The sequence below is a fragment of the Telopea speciosissima genome, chromosome 4 (genome assembly GCF_018873765.1).
Source record: "Telopea speciosissima isolate NSW1024214 ecotype Mountain lineage chromosome 4, Tspe_v1, whole genome shotgun sequence".
NCBI classification, from domain to species: domain Eukaryota; kingdom Viridiplantae; phylum Streptophyta; class Magnoliopsida; order Proteales; family Proteaceae; genus Telopea; species Telopea speciosissima.
Genome location: NC_057919.1, coordinates 13211476 through 13234135, shown reverse-complemented (window position 1 = coordinate 13234135; position 22660 = coordinate 13211476). Strand labels below are relative to the sequence as shown.

At 40.9% G+C, this 22660-nt stretch overlaps 1 protein-coding gene across 2 annotated transcripts in view; it reads left to right on the top strand.

Annotated features, from left to right (window-relative positions):
- Nucleotides 1-22660, top strand: part of LOC122658713 (GTP-binding protein At3g49725, chloroplastic) — a 47527-nt gene that overhangs the window by 13414 nt on the left and 11453 nt on the right. For both annotated transcript variants that reach the window (XM_043853799.1, XM_043853798.1), the window contains exons 9-11: nt 1977-2027; nt 5379-5433; nt 5529-5585. In XM_043853799.1, coding sequence (XP_043709734.1) covers nt 1977-2027; nt 5379-5433; nt 5529-5585 — 163 coding nt within the window. The remainder of the gene's footprint in view (nt 1-1976; nt 2028-5378; nt 5434-5528; nt 5586-22660) is intronic.

The following is a 22660-nucleotide window of genomic DNA, read 5'->3' as shown; positions in this document are numbered from 1 at the left end:
TCCTTGAAGTGGGAGTAATCAGCCCTCCAAAATTAGCAAAAACTGAAAGTCAGGGTTTTTGGCAGGTAACCAAATTAGCAGGTTAAGGAATTTTTGCTGTAGAAACAAATCCAGCCAATAGAAATGGTCCAAACTTAGGTTGAGTAGGGCTTGTAGTAATAGGGAATCACGCCCAAAAGATCAGCTGCATCTGAAAAAGGAAACACCAAAATCGATTGGAGTCAGGGTTTTGAAAAACCCTGACAAGTTGAGATCGATTAAGATATGGTGGCTGGAATTAATTAAAGCATGGAGAAAAAGGAAATAGGGAATGAGGATATTGGAATAGGGTAGAAAGGGGCTGCAGAGGGGTGCATAGTGAGCTCCAATGGTGGAAGGTCAGCCTTCAATAATATTAGGAAGTCGATCTCCAAAAAATTCTGGAAAACCCCAAATCGCAAAGATGATTCCAGCAGTATTTTAATAGAAAAAAATAGATATAATGGAGGAGGGCAGCAACTAAATCATTGGATATTGTATTTACCTCATTAGTGCTGCCCCCTTACGAGGATGAGAAGAAAAAAAACAGAAGAAGGAGAAGCCGAGAAAGAGAGAAGAAGCGAGAGATCGATTGAAGAGATGGAGTAGGGTTTTTTCTCTTTTTCTAACCTAGATCAGACTTGCTCTGATACCATGTTGGTAGAATCGTGGGCTAGAAAAGAGAGAATGAGAGAATAATTGCTTATATTAATTGATAGGTAAGCCCCTCTATTTATAATAGAGGGGAAAGTTACAAGAGATTAAAATAGGCGATGTGGGACTAAAACCCACATAGCCGACTTACACTTAACAACATAAAAACTACCCCAAAAGGACCAGAATACCCCCACGGTATTCTGGAGTACATATTCCAATAGCCGGTACCAAAGGTTGGTAGCAAAGTTGATTTATCTCTCACACACACGTCCAGACATTGCTATTGCAGTGAGCATTGTGAGTCAGTTCATGCATGATCCCTACTCTTCCCATATGGAGGTTTCTTCGTATCCTTCACTACTTGAAGTCAGCTCTAGGGAAAGGCATTCTCCTGTCTCCTCACGGTCACCTATGGATAGAGGCATAAACTGATGCTGATTTGGCTGGTTCTCTTGATTGCAAATCTATCTCTGGGTATTGTTCTTTTGTAGGTGACAATCTTGTCACTTGGCGTAGCAAGAAGTAGAATGTGGTGGCTCGTTCTTGTGTTGAAGCAGAATTTCGTGCTATGGTACAAGGCATTTGTGAGTTACTATGACTGAAGGGTTTGCTACAAGACCTTGGTGTTCCTGTTCATCTCCCTATGATGTTGTACTATGACAACAAGGCTGCAATCAGCATTGCACATAATCCAGTACAGCATGATCATACCAAACATGTTGAGGTGGATGGGCATTTTATCAAGGAAAAGTTGGAAGAAGGACTGATTTGTATTCCCTTTGTGAAGTCTGTTGATCAGCTTGCTAATATTTTTACCTAGGGATTGTCTGGAAAGTTGTTTCATCTTGCTTTAGTCAAGTTGGGCATGTTTGACATTTATACACCAACTTGAGGGGGAGTGTTGAATAATGTACTCCAGAGCCCTTTATATTTATGTTTCTTTAGGTATTGCCGACTCTACTAGTAGAGTCGGCAAGAGTAGGGACAAAGGTGTCCTATTTTTGTAATTCTTCTCCTTATAAATAAAGGGCTTACCTGGTTGTATAGATCATTCAAGCCATTCATTAAAAATTGTTTTGTTAACATATATCATAGTTTAATGGTAAACAGTTTTCCTGCATGTATGAATTCCCAAATCTATTTTTTCCCACTTATCAATGATATTCCTTCATATACATCAGGTTTTGGTTCTTGTATCTATGGTCGTGCAGCATTGTTTCTTTTCCTATTTCCATTTGTTGTTGCTTCTATTTGTGTCTTGCAATTAGTCATTAATTCACTTTTTCTTTCAATTTTTGCAGATTATTTGCAACAGTAGATCCTCGGTTAAGAAATGTAATTCTTCCTTCAGGGTAATATGGTTAATCTTCCTTTTTGGTAATATAATTAACAATAATGTATAACATCCTATCATAATTCCTATTGATGACAAAATCTACCCTTCCTTTCCATTTAATACTTGAATAGGGGTTAATTTTGCTCGCAGACCCAAACCCATGAAGTCTTAGACCCAGACGATAAATTATATCCTAGTGACAGTTTCCATTGGCTTAAGGGCTATGATGCCCATGTAGCAGTGCTGGTCACTGTATTCTTGTCTTATGTCATGTATATGTTCTGTTATGTGCTACCACGTAGTTAGAGCATAAGCCATTCTGACATTGGATGCTGGGAAGTGTAATTCAAATGTCTTGCAGTCATAGTCAATCAGCAGGTTGTTGTACATGTTGACTAACTTATGTACTAGTCGTGCAGTGTTGACTAGTTGATCAGCTACAGCTGGCTAGATGTCGAAAGTCAAATAGTGACCATCTAGGCTTTCCATATGTGCTTTTAAATTTTCCCATTTAATGTTTATGTTGCTTTTTGTTATATGATTCTTTGTTTTATCATCATCTCTTTCCAATGAATAAATGTGTGAAGAGAGTAGGCCTTCTTTGATTTTCCTTGTCTGGTGGTGGTAGATATCCATATTCTGTTGACATATCTGCCACACGAAAGCATTGCTGGTGGTCAAACTATGTTGAGACATTGTCCACATCATCTTCCTTATGTGTTGACTTGAGCCCAATTTCATATAACCACCTCTTAGAATAAAAGTTTGCAGATTGGTTTAAAATTCATTGTTTTTGAACTGCTAAAAGTTTAATTTGTGGTGGTCGATATTGTTGAGATGGGTCACCAAATTTGATATGTGGCAGATCCAAAGAATAACATATCTGTTGAACAGTTGAAATGATCAAATCAACTATCCCATGAGGGAAAATGCCACTATACATTCCTTGTCCGCTGAACATGGAAACATTTTCCATATTAGTGTTTTTAAGAAACAGATTGTCGGTACATTTTCCTCTATATTTCTTAGGGAACTAATGTCTGATAATAATTCGATTTTTAGTTACTTAAATTTACTGAAGAATTTGATACATCCGGATGTCCTTTTATTTGGCAGGAGGGGAGGGGGGGATGGGTTGATCTTTAGCATTAGAATGGGATTTGATTGATGTGGTAACTCAACTTGAATTGACATGACTACCACGTGTTGCAATTTGATGGAGAAAAATTGCCTCATTCAAGTGATTTCTCATTGGATTGCACTCATGACCCAAGTATTATTACTAATGACCAAATTATGGTTAAAATTCCAGTAAAGCCCTCCCATAAAAGAAATGCTTGCTTACACTTCAAATTCAATTATACTATTGGATTTCAGTTATTATTTATATACCCTATCTATATGTCATGTAAACACAAACATGCACCATGCCTAGGTTTCTTCCAAGTAGGGACTTCTGTTATTTGGAGTGATGTGGCATTCTGGGCTGTCCATTGATGAAGTAGTCTCTAGATTGTGCACATGGCAAATTTCGTAGCCCATCTCAGCCATAGGGCCCAACATTGATTTGACTTTCCGTTGTATCCAAAGCTTCTTGTTAAAGAAATGAAGAAAAGAGAACTATATATATTTATATATATATTGGATGTTGCATCCTTAACAACATAAGTAGATAGAGAGCTCCAGGTGAAGCAGTCGATTATGCAGATCAGCAGTAGTAGATCTACTTTGCACAGATTTCCAGTTATTTGGAAGGTCAGATTCAGCTAAAATTTGGACATGTAATAATGCGGAATCGATCTCGAACAAGTGAAAGACCAACGAGAGATCAAAAATGAAAGAGAAACAAGAAAGGATATGACCAAGGCTTCACCACCTAGCTTGCAGGAATGGAATCACCACCATAACCAACCTACTGAATCACCACAATAGGGTCTGATTGGATCACCATCAAGGGCTGGAGCTGCATCACCACAGTCCAAGGACAGCCTCACCACTGACCAAAAGAGGGGAAAGCCCAATTTCTAACGACTTAATTCATTATTCAACGTTTGGGGGCTGTAACCAGCCTTACATATTTTTAGGTCTGAATGAAAACAGAAAACTACTCGCACATCGCTTGGAAGTTTCCTAATACATTAGAGCTGTAAAACAGAAACCAACTAATAGTATAAACTGTCCTACACAGGTAATCTGCTTACATATCTTAAGATATAATAACTACTAAATAGGGCTGCTGAGATCCCTTCCACAATTTATCTTGATGAGCTTCCTAGTTTTTAGGAATAAAAAATAGGGAAAGAGAATGCTACCTGGTCGCGTGCGATGCGCTGTTTCTGTGCCTAGACACAGGGCTGTGCAAAATGACCACTGCGCCCTCAGGGTTTTCCACTTTTCCATGGGAGGGCAGTCATTTCGCGCAGCCCTGTGGCTAGGCGCAAGAGCCGCAAGCCGGACGCAACCAGGTAGCATTCTTTTCCCTGAAAAATAATATGGAAACTACAAGTTAGTGGACTCTTTCTGAGCTGGCCCCCACCAAATGCTTTCCATGCATGGATTTTTTTGGAGTGAATATAATCTCCTAAAGTTCAGGAAATCACAACCATAAGCCATGGAGTTGGAACAGAGAATCAGCTCCTAAAATTCAGATAACATTAGCAGCAAGTCTTCAACTACAGTTCTGAACCGCAGGCTTTCTTTCCCCTCCTACCGCGATCTGCATCAGGTAGTCTCCAAGGTCTCTTGCTCACATGTCAAGTTTCAACCCAAATGGAGTTGGCCAAGCGGCATAATAGAGCTTTGCAAAATCCAGGACTATGGGAGGGTGCATACCAATACATGGACGGTTGACAAATACAAGGATCCATGGACATACATGGGAGGGTATATAATTGAATTTGAGTCTGAAATTTAACATGGGGCTGGTCAATAACATTTGCTAGATATCCAATGGCCAGAATTGCCTCATCACCCTTCCACGTGACACGGGATAGGTCTGCAGACCAGGCAAAGTCACATCCTCTGCTTAGAGTGAAAAACATTTTTCCATTTACTATTTCCACAATATTTCTTCCGTGCTGAAATTGTTAAAAGTACACGGTGAATTATTGGCCAACACATGGACTCCTAGTTGGTTGCAACTTAACTGCAACATGGTAGATCCCTGAAATCCTATACTTATGTTCAAAGTGACCACATAGCAAACCTGTCCCCCCTCTCCCCCCCCCCCCCCCCCCAACAAAAAATATAAAAAGAGGGGGGAAAAGTCAGCACACACAAGCACATATATTAACTATTTGAACTTGAGGGATCTATGTTTCAATAAACTATCTTATGTGGGGGGCCTGAACAACTGTGCAATGTGCAGGAGGAAAGTGCTGCTTAGTGATACAGTAGGGTTTATCTCAGATTTACCCGTGCAGGTATTGGCAGGGAGAGAGATGGTGCTCTGTGATTTTAATTCATGAATATTGCTGAGGCTTCCATTGACTGATTTGCCTATTAATGTATTTCACAGTTAGTGGAAGCATTTCATGCTACCTTGGAAGAAGTGGTGGAAGCAGACCTTCTGGTGGTATGAATAAGCTGCATGCTTTTTCTTTTGCTGAAGTTGAATTTTTGCTTCTCAAATTTAAATTGTCAATGATCACTTATTGGGAGCATAACCAGTGGGACATAACATTGGAAGATTTGACTTCTTTCTGACAGAAAATCTTAGTCGAATGTATCTTCAATAAAATCCCATTTTTCTACCTTTCTGTTGAGACTTGAGACTGGCCTCCCCCTCCCCCCCCCCCAACCCGCAACAATCTTTTTCGCGATTTTGAAATTCTGCTGTCTGTACAGTTATTATTGTAGGAATATGGGTATTTGGGTATTACGTGTGACATGGGTCGATCCATGATATAAGATTGACCCATGGGGTGTTATTTCTATTTTAGTTATTTTCCCTTTCCTAGTTCTATTCTAGCTCTGTTTAACTAGTTAGAATTAGAGTTATATTTGTAATAGGTGTCAACCTTTCTTCTATTATAAATACATATCGTGGAGGGCTATCATTAAAAAGCCATTCACTTATTTCTACATGGTATCAGAGCCTAAACTCGATATCTGAGAAATTAATTCTGCTCTCCTCCATCGTCTCCCGCCACAATTCATCTCTCCTAGATCAACTAACCCATTACCCTAAAACCCTAAATCAACCGAGACCCTCCTTCTCTCTTCCCTTCTCTCGTTTCCATTATTTCATGGGGGCAGTACTTTGAGGTGATCTAAATATGATCTAGTACTTACCCTAGAGTTTACCTCCTTTACTTTATCCTATTTTATGATCTCCATGCATAGTGAGATCCATGTTTGAAGATTGAAGAACTGCAGATTTTATTTTAGAAGACCTGCAGATTTATTTTTCTCGAAGATTGAAGACCTGCAGATTTATTTCTCTCGAAGACCTGTAGTATTTTTTCTCCATATTTGAAGACTGAAGCACTGTAGAATTTTATTTAGAAGACCTGCAGATGTTTTAAGACCTGAATTTTTTTTTTCTCGAGACCTGCAGAATTTTTTTCCGAGACCTGCAAATCCATATTGTGCGAAGATCTGCAGACTCCTTTCCTCTTTTTTTAAAGACCTGCAGCTGTTTTAAAACACCTGCAGCAGTTTTTTATTGAAGACCTGCAACAGCTTTTTGTTGAAGATTTGCAGATTTTTTTGAAGACCTGCAGATTTTTTTTGTATACGAATGTAGCTTCTCTTTGTTTGACAACACTGTGGTTGTTTATTTATACAACTGCAGAGTTTATTTTGAAGCATCTTGCTTATTTACCTATTGCGGAATATTACGCAATTTCTGCACTTCTCATTCTTGAGTTCTATCAGTATGCCGATTCAGCTGTATCCACTGCTACCACCAACACTGGCCAATCTTCTACACAAGGGACCCGTCATGATTATCCCTCTTTTCCAGTCAGCCCGATAAAGCTCGATGGCACTAATTATTTACTTTGGCCTACACAAATGTTTCTTTCCATTGATTCAAGGGGCTATAAGGGATATATATATATGGTACCACTGTCAAACCAAGTGAAGTCAGACATTACAAAACAAGGGAGTTCCAAAGAACTCTCTTGTTATGGCTTTTCTTCTCGGTCAATGACTCCATCCATTGCCCGTGGCTATACACTACTTGATTCAGCAAAAATTTGGAAAGTCGCTAAAGGTACCTATTCCCAGGTAGGGAATGATGCACAAGTTTATGATATTCAACGAAAAATCCATGCAACCACACAGGGTGAACTTACTTTATTTGAATACTACTGTGAACTCCGTAGCCTGTGGCAAGACCTTGACTATTATGATAACTTTCAGCTTGATTGTCCTTCTGATATTACCAAATTTCAACTTAGGGAGGATAAATTCAGAGTATACACTTTCTTGACTGACCTTAATGTGGAATATGATCAGCTTCGGTCTCAAGTTCTGAGTCGTTCACCTTTTCCCACTTTGGAGCAAGCCTACTCTATGATACAATTGGAGGATACTCGTCGTTCCACTATGTTTCCAACTACACAGCCAGAGAGATCTGCAAGAATTTCTTCTAGAGGTAGCTCTTCTAGTACTAGTACACGTTCCTCGTCTGAGAAGAAACCTCTTAAATGTACTCATTGTGGAAAGGAACGACATACTGTGGATTTTTGCTGGAAGTTACATGGTCGGCCATCTGACTCTTTTGATGGTCGTAGTGGTGGTCGTGGTCGAGGCTGTGGCCGTGGTCGTGGTGGCACACAGGCCCATCTTTCTGAAGCTACTGAAACAGCCCCTACTACCACACTTTCTACAGAGGAACTTGCTGCCTTTCGTCGTATGATGACTACCTTTACCTCTTCATCTGCACCTGCCTCTACCTCTACTGTGGTTCCCTCTTCTGAATCAAACATTGTTTTCTCCAAACCAGGTATTTCTTTTGCTGGTCATTGTGCTTTGGCATTATCTCATCCTTGGATAATCGATTCCGGAGCCACTGACCACATGACTGATCAATCCAATTTATTTTTTCGTTATTCTCCCTGTTCAGGCAAAGATAAAATTAAAATAGCCGATGGTTCTCTTTCCTCTGTCTCAGGGAAGGGAGCCATCCATTGTTCTCTTTCTTTATCTTTGTCCTCTGTTTTACATGTTCCTAAGTTAACTTCTAATTTGCTTTCTATCAGTAGTTTAACATCTGATCTCAATTGTAAAGCTATTTTTTTATCCTTCACATTGTGTCTTTCAGAGTTTCAGGACTTGGGGACAGGGAGAACGATTGGAACTGGTAAAATGCGTGGTGGTCTCTACTTACTTGACGATGATCTTATCTCTAATGCTGTTACTATGTCTGGCCAGGCTCTTACTACTACTTCCGCTGAACATCATTTATCTGAATTGCACCGATGGCATCATCGACTGGGCCATCCACCTTTAGGAACCTTAGCTAAGATTTTTCCTATTTTATTTCAGCATTGTAACCCTCACTCTTTATTATGTGAGGCTTGTGGTTTTGCAAAACAAACTCGTTCTGTTTATTCTAGTTCAAATAAAAGATGTTCTAAGCCTTTTTCTATGATTCATTCTGATGTCTGGGGTCCCTCACGTACCTCTTCTATTTCGGCTTTAAGTGGTTTGTCACCTTTATTGATTGCCACACACGCACCACTGGGTTTACTTAATGTGACACAAGAGTGAAGTTTTTTCTGTTTTAAAGTCTTTTATAGCATGGTTCAAACTCGGTTTCAAGCTACCATTCAAACTCTCGGGAGATATCAATGGTCGTGAATATTTAGATAGAGCCTTTCAATTATTTCTTGCTACTCGGGGATTATTCATCAAATCAGTTGCGTTGACACTCCACCCCAAAATGGAGTGGCTGAGCGCAAAAAAAGACATCCTTCTTGATGTACTTCGCTCTATTATGTTTGAAATGCATGTTCCTTCTCATTTTCGGGAGAGGCTGTTTTACACTGCTTTATCTTATCAATAGGATGCCCTCTCGGGTACTTGACTATAAATCTCTCATCATCGATCTTTTCCAAGGGTCTTCTCTTATATTCTATTCCTCCCAAAATATTTTTTTGAAAACCACTATGCCACAAACTTTGATCCCATGGTCTCCCGTATTTTCATGGTTATTCTCCCACCTCAAAAGGGGTATAAATGTTATCATCCTACCATATCGTATTTTTTTTTTTCCATTTTGTTGTTTTAAAAGTTCATTTTCCTTCAATCTAAAATAGGAAATAATTAGGGGGTCCATAGACTTAGATGGTAATGAATTAAATATCCTCTAGACACCTATTGATGACTATCATGTACCTTTCGGATTATGATGTTCAGCTCTTAAATAATTATTTTAATTTTCGCACATTATCCATGAAAAAGGGCAACAATAGCCACACACAACCTTACTGTATATGGATATGGATCATCATACACCTCCTAGTGGGTAATATTTCTAATCCTTTAGATCCCTGTACATCTCCTATTACTTATGATCCATCACTGATCTACCCATTGTTCTTAGAAAGGGAAAAAGGTCTTGTACGCAACATACAATATCACGGGTTGTTTCGTATGAATCTTTATCCCCATCATTTCATGCTTTTGTTTCTTCTTTATCCTCTGTTTCCATACCAGAGACTTGGCGGGAGGCATTTGCACAGATACTAGGTGGAAGGGGGCCATGATCGAAGAAATGCTAGCTCTAAAGAAGAGTGGTACATAGGATCTTGTCACACTTCCACCACAAAAGAAGATGTTGGGTCCAAGTGGGTCTTTGTAATTAAACAAAAAGTGATGGAACTGTTGATCGTTTTAAAGCAAGGCTGGTTGCTCGTGGATTTACTCGGACATATGGGATAGATTATATGGAGACTTTTGCACCTGTTGCCAAAATGAACACTATCAGTGTAATTCTCTCTTGTCTTTGTGAACTTAGGATGGAGTCTACTGAGACTTGATGTTAAAAGTGCCTTCCTCCATAGTAGCTTTAAGCGAGTTATTGAATATTATGGAGTTTATGAGAATCATGGCACTCATCAATGTGTATTGGCTTTAACTTGATATGTGATGAAGTTAAATACTATTATTAAATATTAATCGCCTAATCTATGTGTATTTAACTATTTATACATTAGGTCGGCGATGTATGTCAATCAAGGGCAAGCCCAAAACACCAATTTGAATTCACATTTTTACAATTTTATGGTTTAAATGTGTTTATTAAGCTTAAATAAGGCTGTCCATGAAGTTTCGAGCCTAGATATGGCCAAATACCCCCGAGATGGACCCCGAAATATTGCAGAAAAATGCAATATTTCGGTCATATTTCAGATATCTCGGATATTTCGGATATCTCGGTAGGCCCGAGATACCGATATATCGCGAGATATAGTACTATGATTGCCACACACGCGCCACTGGGTTTACTTAATGCGACACAAGAGTGAAGTTTTTTCCTGTTTTAAAGTCTTTTATAGCATGGTTCAAACTCGCTTTCAAGCTACCATTCAAACTCTCGGGAGTGACAATGGTCGTGAATATTTAGATGGAGCCTTTCAATTATTTCTTGCTACTCGAGCTATTATTAATCAAACCAGTTGCGTTGACACTCCACCCCAAAATGGAGTGGCTGAACGAAAATAGACATCTTCTTGATGTACGTCGCTTCTATTATGTTTTAAATGCATGTTCCTTCTCATTTCTCGGGGAGAGGCTGTTTTAACATGCTTATCTTATCAATAGGATGCCCTCTCGGGTACTTGACTATAAATCTCCTCTTGATCTTTTGAAGGGGTCTTCTTCTTATATTATTCCTCCCAAAATTTTTGGGTGTGTTAGTTTTGTTCGAAACCACTATGCCCATGGCAAACTTGATCCCCACGGTCTCCGCTGTATTTTCATTGGTTATTCTCCCACCCAAAAAGGGTATAAATGTTATCATCCCGCATCTCGTCGTGTTTTTGTTTCCATGGATGTTGTTGTTCATGAGGCCGTGCTTTCTTTCCATCTTCGCACCTCTTCAGGGGGAGTCCATTCCTACTCTAGAAGAAGTGCCGATTCCCATTCCTCCTCTACATGAACCTATTGATGACTATCATGTACCTTTTAGATAATGATGTTCAAGGGGAGCAGCAGGCAAAGCGTAGTGAAAGATTTCACACAGCAGTATTATCGAAAGAAAAATGGGCAACAACAGCCCACTACAACAGCATTACCGACTCAAGAGTTGTCCTCTGACCTGTGATCGAATGACATCATATGACGTGCAAGTAGTATGTTTGACGCAGTTTGATGTTGGATTCATTGGGGATTATTTGAGATGAACATGCAATATTTAGTTTATTTTATTTTAGGAAGTTGAGTAGATATGTAGGGGATTTTGCTTGGGGTTATTTAGTTTTATATTTCAGTTTGTTTCTTCTTTTAGCTGGTTTCCAATTTAGAGTAGGTTTCCTTTTCATGTTGGGTTTCTTTTTTTTTTAAGTACATTTAACCGTGCAATTAGAAATTTAGAACTCAGTTATGGGATTTTGGAATGGAATGATAGTTTATTTCGTTGCTGCCAAGAGCTGTGTGTGCATTCCTGATTCTTCCCCTGCGAGATCCTCTTCATCTTATCTTTTTCTTCTCTCTTATTCTGTTTCTACTCCATTACCCTTTTACCTGTTATCCTTTGCTGTTTCCTTTTTTTTTTTTTTTTTTGTCTCTGCTAGTGGTACTGTGTGGTTGAGGAAGCAAACATCAGAACCCTGTAACCTCTCCATGATTTGAACTGAAGTAAGGGGAATCTTTTTTCCAGCCTAGAGTGATCTGAATGCAGGTTTTTCATGGTGGTTATTGACTCCCTTACCGTGAGACCAAGTTATGTTACAGGTCTGAAATTCTCTCTCCATCAGATTCAGGTTCAGACCCACCAAGCACTCTTAATGCTGATTTTCTCGACTTGGTTTGTAGTACTTCTGGGAGGGCTGGTAGTAGCGATTCCTCTCCTGAAAATTTCCAGTTCATCAAGGTCTTTTTGAGGGAGAAAGTACTCACAATTTGCTGAATCTCCACCACCTCTGGTCTATGTCTCAAGGTAGGAGATGAACCCCCCCTTTACGATATAACCTACTCTAATATTAAGTTCCTTATTTGCCCTTATCTTTTTTTTTTTTATAATTCTTTTTTGTGTCCCTTTAATTTGGTTTGTTCCAAGTCTGTCCCTTCTCATTAGTGAAAACCCCTTGTTTATGCCTTCACTCTTGCTTACCCAAATACACTATTAAGATTCTGCCACTGTTCTTATAAATCTTCAAACTATTTACTATTTTTCCACTAGTGATTGTGATTTGGGTTATCTAATACTTGGGAGGGCCCATAGCGGGTGCACTAATGTTCAACTGTATTATTGCATAAAAATGACGAGGAAATGAAAACAAAAAATAAACGTCAAATATGTCTGATTGTTGGTTAAAAAAAAAAATGAAATGTGAACCTTCCCTCATGGCCTCATGATGGTAAATATATTGAAAAATCAAAGATGGGACCAAACCCCAAAACAGAAAAGGGACTAATCATCTAAAGAGATGCAACAAAAAATAGAGAATTCTGTGCCCAAAATATCAGAAAATCTCCTATGGTTTGCTATGAAAAACGGAGAACAAAATTGCCCTAAATTATACTAGGATAGATACAACAACAACAACTCAGCCTTATCCCCATCTAAACGGGGTCGGCTACATGGATCCTTGCAAAGACAATATAATAAAATAATAATAAAGAAAAAAGCACAACATTGACAAAAATTCAGCAATATCCCACCTAAATGGGGTCCGCTACAAGGATCCTTGCTCTCTACTCAGCTCTATTTGAGGTCATACTTTAGACAAGGCCTAAACTTTGCAGGTCTTTCCATGAAAATATCAAACACTCTGTCCATTGGCCCCTCCACCTCCATGGGCTCATCCTTGAAAGTACATGAATTCTGCTTCTTCCAACCTTTACTAGGGAACAATACGAAAGATTGGTGATGCAGTTAAATCACCTAATGGACTTATTTTATTGTAAATAAGTTTTGGTTTGGGTTATGTATATGTTGGGCCTTTGATCCAATGCGTTTTCATTGTATTGGGCCACTTTAATGCGCCTATAATACGGGATTACTTAAGTGTCTTTATTTCTTTATTTTAATTGTTATTAAGTGGTTTTTTTTTTTTTTTGAGTGAATAAATAAATTCATTGCCAAAGAGAAGAAAAAAGAATTACAGAGGGCCCCGAGGGGAAAAAGAAAAATACACAACCAGCCAGGGCCTTGGCTAGGGGAGGCCGAAGCAACAAGAGAAACATTTGAGAGACCCTAGGAGTCAACAATGAGCCTGTTCCTTAGGGAGTCCAAACAGCTAGAGGGGGGGACAAGAGATAACTTTGCTTTAATCTCAAAGGAAATGGAATCCCAAATCTTTTGGTAAGAACGAGAATTGGAGGTCCATTTCCTGATATTTCGCTCCATCCAAATATGGTTGAGAGTGGCACAGAAAGCCAACTTCCCTACCGAATCACAAATAGAGGAGCCAGCGAAGGTCATATCAATCCAAATCCACTCTCTAGAGAAGGGGAGAATTCTTCTACGAGCTGGCCAGCACTTGAGGAGGATGCCTTTCCAGATAGCAGCAGCAGTAGGGCATTCAAAGAAGAGATGGCTCAAGTCTTCAGCATTGTTCCAGCAGAGGCAGCAAGCAGAGGAGACTTAGGTGACTGGGTCTGACGGCTGCGAAGAAAAGCCTGGGTCGGGAGAAGGGGCCCATACGAATAAAGTTCCAAGCTGCTTTGGAGGAGAAGGGGCTGGAGCTGTTTGCTAACCAATGAATGCAGTCACCTCGGGAAGCAGGCCGTCTTGGAATAGAGGAGAGCTCATTCCAAATAAGGCTGAGAGAAGAACCAAAGGGGGGAGCAGCCCAGCCATCTTGAGCAAGGATATCAGCAACCAATGAGAGCCTATGGAGACCCGAGGCATAAATGGATCGGGTAGTGACCTGATGGAGGAGAATCCCCAAAGGGTGCCAATTGTCCAGCCAAAGGTAAGTAGAGAGGCCATCTCCAATCTGGGATCGAATGACCTGAAGAACATGGTGGCGGCTAGCAAGAATTTTGCACCAGACCCAAAAAGCATCAGAGGAAGGGGATGCAGTCCAAATAGAGTAATGGCGAAGAGGACCCGAATAAATCCAGTCAACCTAGATGCTTTTTTTCTTGGAAGCAATCTTCCAAATAAGCTTGATGATACCAGCAACATTCACATCTTTGATTCTTCGGATTCCCATACCACCTTCCTTCTTAGGGAGACACACAGCAGCCCAGCTTAGGGGATGGAGGAATCTAGTGGAATCATTGCCCTTCCAGAGGAAAGAAGCCATGAGAGCTTCAAAGGACTTGATGGTAGCCTGAGGGAGCCCATAAATACCAGACCAGTAGATATAGGATGACTCTAAGACTGATTTAATAAGGATCAACCTGCCTGCATAGGCGAGAAGTTTGCCTTTCCAGAGCTGAAGCTTTTTCCTGATCAGATCAAGTATAGGGGTGCGGTGGTGAGCAGTAAGCCTTACCGGGATCAAAGGAATCCCCAAGTACTTGATTGGAAGCTGGCCCTCAAGAAACCCAGATTTGGCAAGGAGAGCAGTTTTGTCTATCTTTGTGACCCCAACAAAAAATATGAGAGACTTGGAAGGGTTGATGCGGAGGCCCGAGAGCTCTCGGAAATGCTGAAGACAACTTAAAATACACTCAAGAGAGTCAACTGAGGCCTTTGAGAATATCATCAAATCGTCTGCAAAGCCCAAGTGAGTTAGCTTAAGGGCTTTACACTTGGGCATAGGCACAATGAGCTGCTGATTAGTGCAAATCTGAATCTCTCTGGAAAGGACTTCCAATGCCAAAGTGAACAAGTAGGGGGATAGAGGGCAGCCTTGGCGAATCCCCACAGAAGCACCAAAATAACCTGCCGGGCTACCATTGACCAAAACCGAGAACTTGGGGGAAGAGATGCAGGAGCTAATCCAATTTACAAAAGGCAAAGGGAACCCCATCTTAGTCATTGCCTGAGCAATAAAGTCCCACCTCAGGGAGTCGAAGGCCTTGTGGATGTCAATCTTCACGAGGAAAGAGGGAGAGTGATTTTTCCGATCAAACCCTCGAACTATATCATTACACAGAAGGATGTTGTCCGAGATATTCTTGCCAAGGATGAAGGCCGTGTGGTTGACATTGACCAAAACATCCACTACACCTTTGAGCCGACAAGCAAGAATCTTTGCAATGAACTTGTAAAGAAGATTGCAAAGAGCAATGGGCCTGAAATCATTCATAGCAATAGTACCTTCCTTTTTGGGGATGAGGCAAAGGAAGGTGTGGTTGATCCCTTTAATTTGACTTGGGTTGAAAAAGAAGATTTCAATGGCAGCAACAAGGTCTGATTTGATGATATCCCACGCAGCTAAGAAAAACCCCATGCTAAAGCCATCTGGACCCGGAGTACCATTGACCTTGAGAGAGTGAATAGCTTCCACAATTTCATCTTCTTTAGGGATGGAACTCAAAGAATCAAGGTAGGCCGGGTCAATAAGCTTGTTGAGCAAATGATCCGGGATGGGGGCAAGACTCTCCTGAGGACTTGAGAAGATGCTCTGGAAGTGCTGAACAGCCAAGTCTTTGATGTCTTTAATTGAATTGACAAAGAATCCATCCGGACGGGAGAGCTGAATAATGGAGTTAGCATTAAGTCTAGCTTTCACAGAACGATGAAAGTAGGTCGTGTTTGAATCTCCCAAGTCCAGCCATTTGATCCTTGATTTTTGCTTAAGAAAACTTTCTTCTCTAGCAAGCAAAGAGGTGACCTAAGAGGAGACTTCTTGCTCTTCAATAGCCAGGGAGTCATTTAGGAAATTAGACTGAAGAGAAGCCTGTATGGAAGCAAACCTTTCTTTACACTCCGCAACTCGAAGGGAAATGTTGCCAAAAACTTTGAGGTTCCAATCTTTAAGAGCAGCCTTAACATTTTTGAGCTTCCTAGAGAAAGCAATGAGAGGGGTAGAGAAGGCAAAAACAGGCTTATTCCAGGCTTCTTGCACAACAGACAAGAAAGTTGGGTGAGAGGACCACATGTCAAAGTATTTGAAGGGTTTAGGGCCAAAAGATGTGAAAGGTTGAATGGCTAAGGAGATGGGGGAATGATCTGAGATGTCTGGGTTATCAAAAGAGGCCCGAGAGGAAGGGAAAGAGGCCAGCCACTCTTCATTGACAAGGAATCTGTCCAGCTTACAAGCAGTGTGATTGCTTCCAGCCCTTTTGTTGCTCCATGTAAGGGGAAAACCAGTCCATCTGAGATCATCTGCACCCATATCCTCAATGCAGTCATTAACGGAATTCATAGCCTCCAAATCCATATGGTCCCCACCCTGCTTTTCATGGCTGAATCTGATAATGTTGAAATCCCCTCCCACCCCCCAAGGATGAGATCCAATTTGGGTAGCCAAAGACCTGAGATCAGCCCAAAGAGTAGTCCTATCAGCAGGGCAGTTATGGGCATACACCACAGTAAGGTAAAAGGAAAAATGGCCCAGGCAATTAGAGAACATGGTGTGCATGAACTGAGAGGAGGAAGAAGTGAGGGAGATGGAGATTCTGCAAGGGTCCCAAAAGATCCAAATACAGCCGTTGGTGTGATGAGAGTAGTTAGAAAGAAGCAACCAGCCCGGGGCAATAGAGCTGAGAATTTTGGACGAATTAGGCTCTTTGATATGGGTTTCTAGCAGGCAGCAGAAACAAGAGTGAGAGGAACGAATACAAGAGCAAACAACGGATTGCTTAGAGGGAGAATTGAGCCCTCGGGTGTTCCAAATGATGCCGCTGATCATTAAGGAAAGGGGAGGAGGGGTAACGATGACTCAAGGAGCCTGGTCAGAACAGCCCGAGACCTGGTTTCGCTGTGATGGCGCCACCGGTACAAGCTTCGAAAGGGGGTGGCAGGTGCAGGAGGAGGGGGGTGAAGAGGCTCACAGGGAGAAAGGTGGTCGATGGATGGGGGGCTGTCGGGTGGAGAAGAAGATTGAACAACCGGGTTGGATAAGATCCAAGAAGAGAGAGGCTGCTTGACCCAATAAAGGAACTGGGTAAAAGTTGGGGGGAGGGAGAATAAGTGTGACCCGACCCGGAAGGAACCTGAGGAGAAAGCCCAGGAGCAAAACCAGTTGGACAAAGAACCTGAGAGGGGGCCCCCACCAAGTCAGGGCCAGTAGAAGACCCAACGAGAGGATTCAAAAAAGTAGTCGAAGGCAAAAGAAGAGGATCTTCTCTTGCAGATGAAGCCGCAGCAGCACAGGCCTTTCTAGCAAACGAAGGCACAGAAGCGCAGGTGGAAGAGTTCAAAGGACCACCAGAGCTTCTCAGAGCAGTCGCCATACTCGATGCGTTGGGAGAAGGAGCAACAACTCCAAAGCTAAGAGTGGAAGGATCAGAAGAGTTGTCTTCTGCCATACGAGATCTGCTCCGAGGTAAGACTTCAAACTGGGGCTTTTCGGGGCAAGAGAGAGGCTTTGTACACTCTTCATCCTCAGCAGAAGAGAGAAGGCTGAACCGGTTCTGAGCGTCAGACCAGCGTTGATCCTTCGATTGCGACTGAACGTTAGAACTTTCCGGCATAATCTTCTTCTTCCAACGTTGATTCCAGTACCGGAAACGAGATTGAGACCTTCCATGAGAGGGAGACCGAGCATCAGTTGCACGATGGACATCAGCAGGGGTGCCATCGCAGGGAGTAGGGCCAAGGCCAACGGGGATAACACCGCTTTGGACGATGGGAGCTTCTCCAGCAGAAAGAGAATGAGCATCGCGAGGGGCCGAGCCAACAACAGCAATGGGCATTTCCGTATGAGAGCAGAGAAGGGAGTCATGCCCAAAGACTTTGCAAACCAGGCACTAAGGGGGCTTCCAGTCGTAGTGCACCTCCTGCTCAAAGGAATACTCATCTCCTTCATTGACAGCAATGAAGGAGGGCAGGGGGTCCTCCGCCGAGACTTCGATACAGATGCGCGCATAAGCAAGACGATCCTTACGCCTGGTTCTCAAATCAGAGAAAAGAGGCTTGCCCAGCACAGAGCCAATAGAACTTAGTCCGTCCGAGCACCAGAAGTGCAGAGGTAACCTGGGAAGAGAAATCCACAGTGGAATAGAGGAGAGGTCCACACGCCTGAGTTGTAGCTGACGGCTCCATTGGCGTAAGAAAATCGGCATTTTCCCAACTTGCCAAGGTCCTCCTTCAAGAGCACGCAGTTTATCAAGCGTGGAGGAGAATTTGAATATGAAAAAACCATTGTCAAGCAGGTATGTGTCAAGAGATCCCTGAGGGCGCCATTGTTTCGAGAGAGAGCTTGACCACATGGAAAGGAGGACAGCGACCCAGGAAGTTACCAACAAGGCAATCTTCCCACAACTTTGCTTCAAATTCCATAAGTTCAGGAGAGCACATAGTAACTTTCGAAGAGCCAACAGAAACAGGGGGGACAAAGTGAAGTGGTAGTCCATCGGAGTGAGAGGAGGAACTGCCAGCGAGGAGAGAGCTCCATGTTACTTGATTAGGAGCAGATGGGTGGGGAGAAATAGAGGCGGAAGGATAGGGAGATGAGTTCATAACGCAGGAGAGGGGAGAAGAGCGAGTTTCAGAAGGCAAGAGAGAGGATCAGGCCGGCCGGAAGGCCGGCAGGGGAAGGACAAGGGGAGAGGACATGGGAGCAGGTCCATTATTCAGAAGGCAAGAGAGGACATCTACACCATCTCTTATTAGTTTGTATTCCATCATTATTAATTATTAAGTGTTTTAGTTAGACTGGATTAGGATTCTACAAGACTATAGTTCAGTCCTGTTTTGAGTCAATTTCCTAGTCAATTTAGGTTATCTTATTAATTAACAATTGATTTAGCCTTACCTTTTTAGTGTTTAAGTATGTTTTTGAGTCTCTTATATAAGTTTGGGGATAGGGTTGGGCATGCCGCCAGCTTACGGTAAGCTAGCGGCATGCACCCAAGGAACTAAAACTTGTCTCGAGTATAGGTTTTAAGCTGGCCAAATAGCGAGTTGGGGTATATTTTTTTCTCTTTCAACTTAATGGCTGGTTTTGCTGGGTTTTAGACCTATTTTGGGGCTTAAACTTTGTACTTAGCCTATTTTGGGCCATTTAAACACAATGACACTATCAGATTTTGAAAAATCAAAGTCTAAACAGGAGTTTCACTTGCGGGAAACCAGGACAAACACTTAGTTATGCCTAATATCATTTAAGTATTCACTTACTTACAATATTAATCATAAATAAGCAAATACCCCCTATTTAAATCCAATAAAAATAGTTAAAAAATCAAATTCCAAAAGGAAAAAAAGTCAACCTCCCAGTTCAAGAACAAAAACTGGATTTTCGGCGATAGGTGCAATTTACAGCTTTCTAATGCTGGGTTTTTTCTCAAATCTAAAAATTCCATAAATCTTAATATGGTAAAACATTGTTAAAAACCCAAAGTGCGGTAAAATATTCATTTGTTTTGATGTCCAAAAAAAATATTTACACGCGAATGCTGTCAAAATCGCTCTGAATGAAAATATTTTTTGTGGACATCAAAACAAATGAATATTTTACCGTACTTTTGGTTTTTAGCAATGTTTTACCATATTAAGATTTATGGAATTTTTGGATTTGAGAAAAGACCCAGCATTAGAAAGTTGAAAATTGCACCTACCGCCGAAAATCCAGTTTTTGTTCTTGAACTGGGAGGTTGACTGGAAGGAATGGTTTCACGAGAAGTGTTACGCTTAGGTTTTACCATTATGTGCCTTTGGCTCATCTACAAGTTGTGTGCGGAAAGACCTCTTGTTTTGTGCAATACCCGTTCATGCATTGTATGGCGTATCCTGTGCGCCCTTACGACATACCTTGCAGTGGTAATAGAGAAACTTAATATAATGTCGCGAATCTTTGTCACGATCGCTCACGAATGAAAATATTTTTTTTGGACATCAAAACAAATGAATATTTTACCGCACTTTTGGTTTTTAGTAATGTTTTACCATATTAAGATTTATGGAATTTTTGGATTTGAGAAAAGACCCAGCATTAGAAAGTTGAAAATTGCACCTACCGCCGAAAATCCAGTTTTTGTTCTTGAACTGGGAGGTTGATTTTTTTTCCTTTTGGAATTTGATTTTAACTATTTTTATTGGATTCAAATAGGGGGTATTTGCTTATTTATGAAATATCTGAAGTAAATGAAATCGAAATACAAAAACATTTACTTAAATGATATTAGGTAAATGAAATACAAATACAAAATCAGTACATAAAATACAAATACAAAAGCATTTACTTAAATGATATTAAGTAAATGAGATACAAATACAAAAACATTTACTTAAATGATATTAGGTATAAGTAAGTGTCTGTCCTAGTTTCTGGCATAAATAAGTGTATGTATACCAAGTTTTGCATAGATAGGTGTCTGTATACCAAGATTTCCGACCGAGATGACCAAAACCACCGAGATCTCGCCTCCCGGTCGAGATTTGACACTCATATAAAGGAGTTTGGGTCGAGATCTCGCTCGAGTTGGGGTAAAATATCATTTCGTCCTTGATCTCGTCTCGAGGTCTTGAAAAAGTGAGATTTTTGTCGAGATATCGCGAGTTTTAGTTCCATGCATGTACCGATCACAAGGCTTGACACAGTAGAGCAAGGGGGTGTTTTCCAAAAGGAGAGGAGAGAGAATGACACATGCCGGGCAGCCTTGCGGTGTGCCCAGCCTTTTCCCATAAGTTTGTAAGGGTTCCTGCATGGTACACGAATTTGATGAATAAAGTTTGGCTTTGCCTTTGGTTCTGTGGTGATTCAGAATGCTCTTCCTTGTGGTGATTCAAGGTTCGATTGGTGGTGAATCCAATCAATACCTTGCGGTGAGAAACCCAGGTAACTGCTATTCTATTCTTTTGATTTCTCCTCAAGATATCAAATCTATTCTTCTATAACCTGCAATCAAGTTCAAATCTGTTCCTGTGATAGAGGCTTTCCTATTCACACTGGGATTGTTGGAATTCATGCTTTTACAGTTCTGATTTTGATTCTGATTTCAGAAAATCTTTATGGACAGTGTTCTAATCATTATTCTAATATCAGTTTCTAAGTGTGCTGCATAAATACCAGTCCTACTCCAAGTAGGATTTGATTATTTCTGTTTTGTAGGCCATTCTATATCTGATATATTGTTATTGGCCTAATGGGGCTCGATCTAGTGTATGGGCATTAGATTGAGCCAGCCTAGTATGGGATAGGTTAAAGGGCTTGATTTAACGCGTTCCATCAGCTCTGGAGCTTTTGGCGTATCAATATATACTGATCTGTTATACCTGAATTTAATGGCATTAGTTGAGTTATTGTTGGGCATATCAAATCTGTAATCTGATCATTCACTCGATTCCCAGTTTGACTGGTTCTGAGTTATCCTAGTTCCACTAGGACTTGTCCACATCATCAGATCTGACCGCTGGACTGGCTGAGATTTTCAGCATTGATTCTACCCATAAAGTGGACCACTCGACCAGGCTTATATGCTGATCTGATTTGTTGATTATGTTATATGAGTTTTCTCTTAATTCTGAAAATTGTACTGTGTATCGATCCCGTTTTAGTACTGGTTTTAATTCTGAAACACATTAATTGGATTCTACGAATGATCATGGTACTAAATCTCGTTTCTTTTCGGTGTTTCGGTCTGACCGAAATTTCCAAGATACCAAAATTTTGTCGAAATCTCGGTTGAAATATGGTATTTTTCTGTGGGTGTAAAATGCCAAAAATGACCGAGATTTCCGAAATTTCCGAAACGAGATGACCGAAATTTCCGATGATGAAATTTCCGAAATATTCGAAATATTGCATTTTTTTCATATCGGACTTGCGTTTCGTTTCAGACAGGTCGAAATACTCGATATCTCGACCGAAATTTCGCGAGTTTTAGTACTATGCGAATGATGAATATTCTTTGTGTTGCACTCTTAACTCTTTCTAATTGATATCCAACACAAACTTTGGTGCCTAGGTAATGGTCCTAAGATATAGTATTTGAACAAAACGCCTTGGAATGGATCCATGGGATATGGACTTGATTGCTAGGATGGAAGGAGCTCATATCATGGTGTGTGGAATTAATTACTAGAGTCTGGAAACAGCCTCTTTGCGAAAGCCAGGGGTAAGGCTGTGTACATTATGACCCTCCCCAGACCATGCAGTGGCGGGAGCCTTGTGCACTGGGTATGCCCTTTTTTGTGGAAGGAACTCAAAATATCAAGGTTTTGTAGACTAATCAGCTTTGTTCCTATTTTGGATAAAATTCTGGTCAAAGGTATTGTTTGGAGATTGAAGAGGGTTCTTACTGATGTGATCTTAGATGGCATGTTAATGGTGTGGATCAAATTACCGGTAAGTGGTGGTGCAGGCATTATATGTAAAATTGACATAGAAAGTGCTTGTTACCATGACTGGTAGGTAATGGAAGAAGAATTGAAGAAGATGTTCTGTTTTGAGGAGGTTCCTTGCTCGG